This window comes from Hyaena hyaena, unplaced genomic scaffold, assembly GCF_003009895.1.
Source record: "Hyaena hyaena isolate Hyena2069 unplaced genomic scaffold, ASM300989v1 scaffold_9, whole genome shotgun sequence".
Taxonomy (NCBI): domain Eukaryota; kingdom Metazoa; phylum Chordata; class Mammalia; order Carnivora; family Hyaenidae; genus Hyaena; species Hyaena hyaena.
In genome coordinates, this window is record NW_024080641.1 from 3,141,889 (window position 1) to 3,152,153 (window position 10,265).

Below are 10,265 nucleotides of genomic sequence, written 5' to 3' on the forward strand. Positions count from 1 at the left end.
GGCTGAATTAGTCCCCAATATTTATTTATTTTGTAAGTAAGTTAGCTCTACATCCAGGGTGGGACCTGAATTCATGACCTGGAGCTTAAGAGTCGCATGCTCTTTGGACTGAGCCAGCCAGGCGCCCCCCAACACCCCAATATTTAAAGTCTGGAGACTTCACAGGAGATGTGCATTTCCTGTTTCTCTGGGGAAACAGAGGGATCTGGCCCCCCCCTGGGGGAGCCACATTTGAGAGTCGGGAGGAGCCCCCCTTTGCTCGGGTCTGGCACCCCTTCTCAGCCAGCCCAGGGCTGGGCACTCAGAGGCCACTGGACCTCTAGCGACAAGGTGTGACACAGAGGGAACTAAAGGTGTAGAGGAGACTGAGCTTCAGAGCCCTGGGGGGAGGGAAGGATATGGGGTCACCAAGTCCAAGAGAGGGAAAGAGTGACAAAGAGAAACTGAGAAAGGGAAGCGAAAGCCAGAAGGCAGGGGTGTACGTCAGTGCTGGGGCTGCCCGGGCATGTCCCCGTTCGGTGCTTGGGGCTTCCTTCTTGCCCTGGGTGCCCCGTCAGATCTGTGGCAAGTGTGGCCAGGTGTGCATGCTCCAGAGTGAGTCCTGTCACTGGGCCAGTTACCGGGGAACCTGTTACAGGTGTGACTTTGTGACCGTATGGGGGGTCAATTTTTGTTGATGTCTGACTCGGTCTATGTCTGTGAAGGTCCATTTCTGACAGTTGTAACAAGCCAGCTGGGAACTGGTGCCGGTGCTTGCATGTGTCCCTGGGGGAGTGGGAGTGTCACCTAGATCATGCTGTGTCCAGGTGTCCCTGTGACAGGTGTGTGTGTGTGTGTTTCCAGCGGCGCCTACCAGGAAGCGTGTGTATTTCCTGAGAAGCTCTCAGCCTGTGAGTGTGTGGGGGTGTGTGTGGGTGGGGGGGTGCCTGCTCCGTGGGGACGTCTGTGAGCACAGTTTGTGGGTCTGGATGTGTCCATCAGCGTGGGTGTTTGTGCGACCCAAGCCCCTCCATCGCGGCGGACTGCGTGTCCCTGTGACCCTCCCGGGCGCGTCGGCCTGTGTGTCTGCGTCTGGGCGTGGGAGTGTGCGCCCCAGCCGGCGTGGGAGTTTGCACATCCACGCCCCTGTCGTGGGGTGTGCGTTTGTGCGAGCGTGGCCGTGTGCCTGCGAGGCGGCTTGTCCCCGTGGCCCCGTCAGCACGTGACTTTGTGTACCCCGGAGCGCCAGTCGGTCAGTCCGCGTACGAGTCTCCGGGCGCGTGTCTGTGGGTCTCAGTCAGTGTGTCAGTGTGTCAGCGTGGGAGTCCGGCTGTCCTGCTGTCTGGGCGGCCCCCGTCCGCGCGCCTCGCCGCTCCCCCTCGCCCGGGGCCGGGCCCCGCCCCGCCCCCGGCTGCAGGGAAACCCCCGCGCGGAGGTAGGGGGCGCGGCGCGCGCCTGCAAGTCCCGACTTGTCCGCGGCGGGCGGGCGGGCGGGCGGGGCCGTGGCGTCACGCGGGGGCGGGGCGTGGGACCCGCCGGGCGGGGGCGGGGCGGGGCGGCCGCCGAGCGGGCCGGGGATCCGCCGGGCGGCCTGAGACGCGGCGCGAGCCACATGCGAGCGGGCGCCTGGCGGCGGCGGCGGCGGCGGCGGCGGCAAAATCGGCAGCGGCGGCCACGACGCGGACGCGCCTGCAGCCCGAGCGGGAGCGGCGGCAGCTCCGGCAACAGCAGCCGCCACTGCAGTTAGAGCAGCAGTAGCAGCAGCCGCAGCAGCAGCCGCAGCAGCAAGCAGCAGCAGCAGCAGCCGCCGCAGCGAGCGGCGCTCGGCGGGCGCGTCCTCCTGAAGGAAGCCGCCCGCCCCCCATCACCGCCCCCTCCGGCGTGTTCATGCCCCCGGGGTGAGTGTGCGCACCCCGAGTCCTCGCTGGCCGCGATTGGCCAGGCCGGGTGGGCTCCCTGGAGGAGGTGGCAGGAGTGCGCTCGGGAGAGCAGTGGGGGCGCGCCGCATCCCCACAGCGTGCCTCCCTCTCTCCCCACCGTCCACCCCACCTGCGACCGGGGGCCGGGGGCGCTGCGCGGGAGGCGCTGAGGGTCCGGGAGCGCAGGTGCCTCGGCGGTCTGGCGGGTTTGTTTACAAACAATGGGGTGCGGGCTCGGCAGCGCCCCCTGGCGGCCAGTGCGGGCCCGGGGAAGTGAGTCGACCCCGACTGCCCCGGCCCCCGCAGTCCGGGAGGGGCGGGGGGGGGGCCGGCTTGTAGGGGCGGCCACACCCCAGGCGCGCGCCCGCTGGGGGCGGCGACAGGGGGCGGCACGCGGGCCGTGGAGTCTGCGGCTCCTACGGGCGGGGGCTGCGCCCCAGCAACAGCCGGTTATTGGCCCCGCGCTCGCCTGGCGGGCGGGGCGGGCGCACGTGGCGGCGGCGGGGTGGGGGGGGCCTGTGACAGCGGAGGGGGAGTCTGGGCCCGCCGTGGGAGCGCGCGTGTGCGGGGTTGTGGATCTGCAGGTGTCTCGCCTGGGTGTGTGCGTGTGTCTGTCTCCGAGTTTGTGCTGGGGTCTGCAGGGAGTGGTGGTGTCCGTCCAGGGCAGTGTGGGGGCTGCGGCCCGTCGCGGTGTGGGCTTGAGTCCCCGTGTGTATTTCTGCGAGGTTCTGCCTGTGTGCGCCATGCCCGAGGGGTGGGTGTTGTTTATGTGTGGTGTACCTGTGTGTGTGTGTGTGTTCTCCGTGAGAGTTGTGTGCGCGCGCGCTGTGTGCGGGTGATCCCGTGGGTCCGCGTCGCCTGCGTGGGCTACGCTGTGTGGATGGAGTGTCTGCGTGCTGCTGGAGTGAGCTATGCTTGTGGGTCGACCTGCGTGTGTCTCGCTCCATGTGCTGTGCTTGCACGCGCTCGTGTGCCTTGACCGTGTGGCCCGTCGGTGACTGTGTTGATCTCCCGGGGCTTCTATTTCAGCTCGGCGCTTGTGATGGGGCGGGAGCTGAATGCCGCGACTGTGTTCCGTCCAGGTGCGTGCGTGAGTTCTATGCAGGGTGTGTGTGTGTGTGTGTGTGTGTGTGTGTGTGTGTGTGTGTGTGGCGGGGGGCTGTCTCCGGTCTGTGTTTGGCTTGTGTGTCTGGCATCCGTGTCTGGGAATTGAGGATCTCAGCTCTGTGGGGTCTGAGCAGTGCAGTCAGTGCGAGTTGCTGGCAGCCTCTTGGATGGGGCTGTGTCTGAGCCCGTGTGTGTGTTGGGTCTGAGGGGCTTCTCTCTCTGATCGGCTGGCTCATGTGTGTCATGTGGGCTGCGTCTGTGTAGTGTTTATGTCGGTCACGTGAGACCAGTGTTTTCTGTGGGTGCTTTAGGTGCGCCGTCCGGGCTGGGTGGGATTAGAGTTAGCGGTGGTGTGTGCGTGCGCGCGTGTGTCCGGGGCTGACAGTTGGTGGAGGAGGCTGAGTTGATGGCTGCTCTCCTGCACCCGTGTGCCGTGGCCGGTGTGTGTGGTGACGCTTCTGGGTCTGGGGACATGTGTCCTGGGGGCTGAGAGTTGGTGACAAGGGGGCGTGTTTCGGTTGTGTTGGGCTGCTTGTGGCCGAGGATGTCTGTTTCATGTTGATGGGTGTGTAGGGCTTACCTCCCGGGTGCATATGTGTGTGGGGAGGGGCATGTGTATTTGCGAAGTCTGACAGTGCCTGTCTAGTGTGTTTCTGTGTTTGCGATGGCTGCATTGTGTATGTGTGTGTCCACGAGCATAACAACAGTCGGGCAGTGTGTGAGGCTCTGATGGTTTGTGTGTGTGTGGGCACAGGGATGGAGGGGACGGGTCCCACCAGCCAGTGTGCATTGTGTGTCTACTCCTGGTGGTCTGCGTGCCTGTGTGTGTCCACGTTGTGGTTGGCGTGTGCGCGTCCTGCGCTGGGTGGCCGTGGCCAAGACTGGAGCCATCTCGCTGTTTCTGTGCAAACGGGAGCTGAGGGGGGAGGAGGTCAGGTTGGCCGATCCGGAGTGAGTCCTGTGTGTGCGCCGTGGGCCCTTCGCACAGCCCCAGGGGCCTCCTTTTCCATTTGGGTCCTGCATGAGTCCCCACGTCCCTGTGTGTGCTTGGTTGTGTGCCTGTCACCGTGTTGCGGAAGTTAGCCGCACGAGGCCGGTGGCCCGGGTGAGTCCCAGGCTGGGTGAGTTTGTGCTGTGAGGCCGCCAGCTCTCATACACACACACACACCCCAGAGACTCCTCCATCTGGGTCCCCTGTGAGCCCTTGGACTTGCTGTGAGGGCCCAACTGTGCCTCCTTTGCCCCTCGTGTGTGCCCATCACCACGTGCGCCCGAGGCTGTCCCCACCAGCCAGGCGCCCGGCGTCAGCCCCTGGGTGGGTGTGTGTCTTGTGGGGCCATCGCGCACACCTACAGTCCCCCATCCGGGCCCTGTATCCCTGGGCTTCCCTGGCCCCCCCAGCCCCCGTGTGCTGATGGCCGCGTGCAGGAGTGGGGACGTCCCTGTCCCCCAGGTAGGATGTGTGTATTGTGGGGGCCCTGGTGTCCTCTGCACTTGCCTGCTGACCGCGCCCCTCTCCCCCTGTCCTGCAGGCCCCAGGGAGCGCCATGGCCCGAGCACGCCAGGAGGGCAGCTCCCCGGAGCCCGTAGAGGGCCTGGCCCGCGACGGCCCGCGCCCCTTTCCCCTGAGCCGCCTGGTGCCCTCGGCCGTGTCCTGCGGCCTCTGTGAGCCCGGCCTGCCCGCCGCCCCCGCCGCCCCCGCCCTGCTGCCCGCCGCCTACCTCTGCGCCCCCACCGCCCCGCCCGCCGTCACCGCCGCCCTGGGGGGCCCCCGCTGGCCTGGGGGTCCCCGCAGCCGGCCCCGAGGCCCGCGCCCCGACGGTGAGTGCCGCCCCACACTGGCGCCCCGGGATGCTGGGAGCCGGGAAGGAGACGCCGCCGAGGGACTGGAGAAGTGGGAGCGAGTGGGGGGGGGGGGGAGGCGGCGAGCCGGCCGGGCCACAGGGAGGGTGTGGCCAGTGTGGTCTTTGTGTTGCAAGAAGCAGGAAGACGGAGTGGGAGGCTGGGGGCGGGGGGAGGCCGAGTGGGAAGTCCCTCCTGGAATCTGACTGCAGTCCCCGAGTTGCAGCCCACAGCCTTTTCCGGGTCTGGGGCAGCCGCTGTTTCCCAGCAACCGCCCCCCCCGCCCCCCGCTCCCCGCGTGTGGGTCTCCTTAACCTCCCAGAGGACCGTGGTCGGGGAGACTGTGGGCTAAGCGAGAGGACTGTCACTTCAGGACTTCGGGGAGGGTGGCCTTTTGCCTTCATCTGCATCTCGGGCCAGGGCCGCCCCTCTCCGCAGTCCGGGTGGCGGAAGGAGAGGGGGAGGGGCCATTGTGCGGGGGAAAGTGGGGGTGGGGGAGGCGAGAGTGGGAAAGTGAGTCTTGGGGAAGGAAGGGTTAAAGGTCCCCTGCTGGGTGGGCTGTTAACCCTCTGGTGCCCTGCTAGCCCCAGCCAAAGGGAGCACACTCGGTGGCAGGGAAGACTCCCCTGAAGCTCAGGGAGGTCCGGGGAGAGAGAACTTCCCCGGCTGAGTTCCCCGGCAGCGGGGGCAAGAGGGAACCCGATTTCAAGCCCACAGTCGCAGGTGTGGAAACTGAGGCCCCGATCTTAGGCCTTAGAGATCCCTCACACCAGGACCTGGCGTGGCACGAGGGAGGAAGAGACTTCGGGGCTGCTCAGAAGGGGGTGGGGCAGGAAGGCATCTCCCGAATCTCAGCCACCCCGCCCCCCAGACCCGGGCTCGGAGGCAGCCAGTCTGGCCTTCTGGTCTCCATGCCCCTGCCACATCCGGGGGTGTGGCTTCACTGTGGTTGGACACAAGAGGGCAGGAGACCTGAGGCTTGTGACTGGGTGTAGTCAAGTCGCCTTATCCCTATATGACCTTGGGCCACTTCTTACGGTGGGCCTTAGTTTCCCCATCTGTTAAATGGAGCAGGCAAAATTTGGTCCTGTTTTGGAAGAGTTAGATCGGATTAGAGGCAGGACTTCCAGACTAACGTGGGTAGCGGGGGTGCTAGCTGGCTAGACAGGTCGCCCCCAGAGAGCCCTCCTCCCGACCGAGTCTTCTTGCTTTCTGGTGGCCCGGGGAGTAGAAGCTGCGAAGCCTGACTTTACAAGGGGAAAACAGAACCGCTAGAAATGAGGCGGGGAGTAGAAAGGAAATCGGGAGGCTTGGAGACGGGAGACGCGGGCCCTGGCTAACGGGTCCCTCGGGAACACCTCAGGGCCTAAAGGGGTGGTGGGTGCTGATCATGCCCCCTCCCCCCCGCCCCCGGCTTTCCCCAGGTCCTCAGCCCTCACTCTCGCCGGCGGAGCAGCACCTGGAATCGCCGGTGCCCAGCGCCCCGGGGGCCCTGGCGGGCGGCCCCACCCAGGCAGCCCCGGGAGTCCGGGGGGAGGAGGAGCAGTGGGCCCGGGAGATCGGGGCCCAGCTGCGGCGGATGGCGGACGACCTCAACGCGCTGTACGAGCGGCGGGTGAGTGCTGGGGGGAGGGGTAGACGGCAGGTGGGACTTCCCGCCCGGGAGGGGGGCTGCGGGCCGCCCCGCCAGATGTGCGGCAGCTGCTGCCCGGCGCGGCGGGGTCGCGCTGGGGACAGGCGGGAGGGAGGGGCGGCGGGGCCCGCGGACCCGCCGAAGGGCCCGCGCCGCGGCTGGCACAGCGCGGGCGAGGGCCTGCGCCGCCTCGAGCGCCGCGGCGCGCCCGGGCCCCGCGGCCGCGGGGACTGAGGGCGGCGCTCGGCGGAGCGGCTCATATATCCCGGGCTATTTATAGCCGGTGAGTCAGCAGCGGCGGCGCGGCCGCGCCCGCCCCTCCCACCCGCCGGCGCGCGGCCGGCGGCGCGTCACCCCGCTTCCCGGGCGGCCGGGGGCGGGCCCTGGAGCCCCGCCCCGCGGGAGGCCCCGCCCCCAAGCCCACACCTCGGCCGCTGAGACGAAGTCTTTGAAGCCTACGTAGACTAGAGAATAACAAAAATCAGCGCGCCCACCACCCGGCTCTGTCCAATCTGAACGTTACACCCGCACTGCTTGCTTGTTGAAAGAAAAACAAAACCCGGATGTTGTGAAGCCCCTTGTTCCTTTCCCTGACCCTCTTCTCGCCCTTTCCGAAGGAAACCTCTCAAGTTGGCGTGTCCCGTGACCCCGCGGGCGCTCATTCTTTCACTACATGTTTATCGGGCCACAAAACAGTGCTTAGGTTGGGTGGGATGCCTTTGGCTTAGTGTACACGCTACGGTGTGTTCCTCTCCGAACTTTCCCCTCCCGGCATTGTGCTTGGAGATCCGCCCCTGTGGGCAAAGCAGCTTTTATTCATACATTTTCGCGGCTATGTAACATTCTACCGGATCGTATAGCAGCCTTGTTCGTTTCTCATTGGTGGATATTTGCGATTTTTAAAAATGTTTCAAATTGTATTGGCTTTTTGGTGGTGGCGGCGGCGGCAGCTTTTTTGGTCTCTTCCAAATGTTGCCTGTCTGCAGTGCACCTGTGTGTAGCTCCAGAGTGGAGACCGGGTGCCGCGCCCTCCTCGGCCCTACTGGACGATTGCTAGCTTGCTCACTGAGAGGTCTGTGCCAGGTGGCACCCTGCAGCAGTGTGCCTTTGGCAGGCTTATTGACTAATGTCATTCTGATGTGCCCCCCTTGCTACCTCCTGGCTGCAGGAGAGAGTAATGAGGGGGCAGGGGCTGGTGCAAGGCATCCCACACCCTGGCACCACTGGAATGGTTAGGATGGCTTATCTGACCTTGTCCTCATCTGTAAGATGGGCTTCTCCTCTTTCCCTGGGGATGAGACTAGGGTGGGTCCTGCTTTTCAGCACAGGGCCCAGGGCCCAGCCGTGCACTCAGGATAGGGGCGGGAGAGTGCTACAGCTCACCTTTAATTTTTACCCGCGGGGGTGGCGCCTGGGTGACTCAGTCGGTTAAGCGTCTGACTTTGGCTCAGGTCATGATCTCTCGGTTCGTAGGTTCGAGCCCCGCGTCGGGCTCTGTGCTGACAGCTCAGAGCCTGGAGCCTATTTCAGATTCTGTATCTCCGTCTCTCTCTGACCCTTCCCTGCTCACGCTGTCTCTCTCTCTCTCAGAAGTAAATAAATAAATTTTTTTTTTACCCATGGGGACTCTTTTCTTCTGTCCAGTGTCTTTCGTTCCTGCTTTGCTAGCAGTCTGGAACTGAGAGGGTTCTGGAGGCTTCCCCAAGCCTTCGTCCTGTTGCCGGAGGAGGGCAGGTGTTAACTTGGCCTGGATATACTTCCACGCAGCCTCCGCACAGAGTGTGAACTGTGGTGGTTCCCAGTTCTCGTCCTTTTACAGATTGTTCTAGAATTGCTGAGACCGCGGGCTCCCAGCTCCCTTCTCTCCCACTCCCAGCCCTGGCTGACTTTGGTGACTTTCTGGAAACTGGAGACGAGGGGAAGCCTTGCTCCGTGCGGGCACTGTGCTGAGGGCATTCCATCTGCATCCTCTCCATGCTGGTCTGATGAGGATGCCACGGTCCCTTGATGCGACGACGTGAGCCCAGGTGGTGGAGGAACTGGGACTTGGGCCCAATTAACGATAACAGTACCCACCTCTGAGAGCGGGTTCGGAAGGTAGATCGCTCTTAGGGCTGTGCCTCCCCCCCTCGCTGCCCTTGGGCCTAACCACCCAACGCCCCTCCACTAGCCCACTCCAACCTCCCCTTCTCTCTCTCCCCTTAGAGACAAGAAGAGCAGCAGCGACACCGCCCCTCACCCTGGAGGGTCCTGTACAATCTCATCATGGGACTCCTGCCCTTACCCAGGGCCCGCGGAGCCCCGGAGATGGAGCCCAATTAGGTGCCTGCACCCGCCCGGGGGACGTCGGGGCCTCGGGGGGCAGGACCCCCCCACCTCCTGACGGCCTGGCCAGCGCGGGGGACTTCTTCTGCACCATGTAGCATACCGGACTCCCAGCCCTGCCTGTCCCAGGGGCAGGCCAGGGCGCCACTCCAGCCCCGGCCCGGCCCCGCCTGGGTGCACTGACGGAGATGTGGACTCCTGGGTCCCTGGCTGAGAAGCCAGGGGAGAGAGGGCTGACGGACTGAGCGTCTGAAGGCGGCGGTGACGGAGAGGGTGGGGACGGAGCCGCCCGCCTCTGCCGCCCACCACCATCTCAGGAAAGGCTGCTGGTGCTGGCTGCCCGTTCCAGCTGCAGGGGGGACACTGGGGGGCGTCTCCCTCCCGGTGCTCCTTCACTTTGGGCCTGGCCTCAGGCCCCTGGTGCTTCCCCCCCTCCTCCTGGGGAGGGGGTCCGTGAAGAGCAAATGAGCCAAACGTGACCACTAGCCTCCTGGAGCCAGAGAAGGGGGTGGGTCTGTTGGCTGCCCCGGCCCGGCGCCCAGCCATCTTCCCTGAGCCAGCCGGCGGCGGGCGGTGGGCGTGCCTGCCTCACCTTCATCTGGGGGTGGCCAGAAGGGGCCCAGACTGTGAATCCTGTGCTCTGCCCGTGACCACCCCCCGCCCCCATCAATCCCATTGCATAGGTTTAGAGAGAGCACGTGTGATCACTGGCATTCATTTGGGGGGTGGGATATTTTGGCGGAAACCGCCCCAGCCTTAGTCCCCAGGGCAAAGCGCTGGGGGGAAGACGGGGAGTCAGGGAGGGGGGGAATCGCAGAAGAGGGAGGAGTCTGGGAGCGGGGAGGGATGGCCCAGCCTGTAAAATACTGTATATGCGCTGCTGTAGATACCGGAATGAATTTTCTGTACATGTTTGGTTAATTTTTTTTGTACATGATTTTTGTATGTTTCCTTTTCAATAAAATCAGATTGGAACAGTGAATGCTTTCTGCTTTTTTTCTCCCCTGCATGCTCTGGTCCAGGCCTCTGGAGGAGGCTGGGAGGAGGTAGGCGAGGCGGTCCACGGAGCACATCTGTCTAGCTGTAGCCAAAGGGAGACTAAGCATGGGTGCTAAAAGTATGTACCCAGCCTTCATGCATCCCATTAAAAGCAAAGCCACAAGGAGGGCAGGGTTGTTTTTTTTTTTAAGATTTTATTATTACTTAAAATATTTTCTGGAGACACTGCAAGTGAGGGAGAGGCAGAGAGAGGGGGGACAGGGGATCGGAAGCAGGCTCTGCGCTGACAGACTGACAGCAGCGAGCCCCATGCCAGACTCGAAGTCACCAGCTACGAGATCATGACCTGACCTGAAGTCTGAGGCTCAACCGACTGAGCCACTCAGGCATCCCTAGAGATTCTAAAGTTATCTCGACACCCAGCATGGGGCTTGAACTCACAACCCTGAGATCACGAGTTG

At 64.2% G+C, this 10,265-nt stretch overlaps 1 protein-coding gene across 3 annotated transcripts; it reads left to right on the forward strand.

Annotated features, from left to right (window-relative positions):
• Positions 1-616: 616 nt before the first annotated feature.
• BBC3 (BCL2 binding component 3) lies at positions 617-8,902 on the forward strand. 3 transcript variants are annotated; one of them, XM_039251060.1, is made up of 4 exons: positions 617-637; positions 4,538-4,826; positions 6,272-6,462; positions 8,686-8,902. In XM_039251060.1, exons 2-4 carry the CDS (start codon positions 4,553-4,555, stop codon positions 8,800-8,802), a joined length of 582 nt encoding a protein of 193 aa, XP_039106991.1. In that variant the 5' UTR covers positions 617-637; positions 4,538-4,552; the 3' UTR covers positions 8,803-8,902. The 3 variants fall into 3 exon arrangements, with proteins under 3 accessions (XP_039106991.1, XP_039106982.1, XP_039106973.1); XM_039251051.1 differs by lacking the exon at positions 617-637 and adding an exon at positions 1,588-1,877; XM_039251042.1 differs by lacking the exon at positions 617-637 and adding an exon at positions 2,784-2,980.
• The last annotated feature ends 1,363 nt before the right edge of the window (positions 8,903-10,265 follow it).

Excerpts from the sequence above, each read along its gene's own strand:
- BBC3 (XM_039251042.1), top strand. The coding sequence starts at position 2,957 with ATGCCGCGACTGTGTTCCGTCCAG. Across the intron at positions 2,981-4,537 it reads CGCGACTGTGTTCCGTCCAG|GCCCCAGGGAGCGCCATGGC; the intron begins GTGCGTGCGTGA and ends CCTGTCCTGCAG. Across the intron at positions 4,827-6,271 it reads CCGAGGCCCGCGCCCCGACG|GTCCTCAGCCCTCACTCTCG; the intron begins GTGAGTGCCGCC and ends GGCTTTCCCCAG.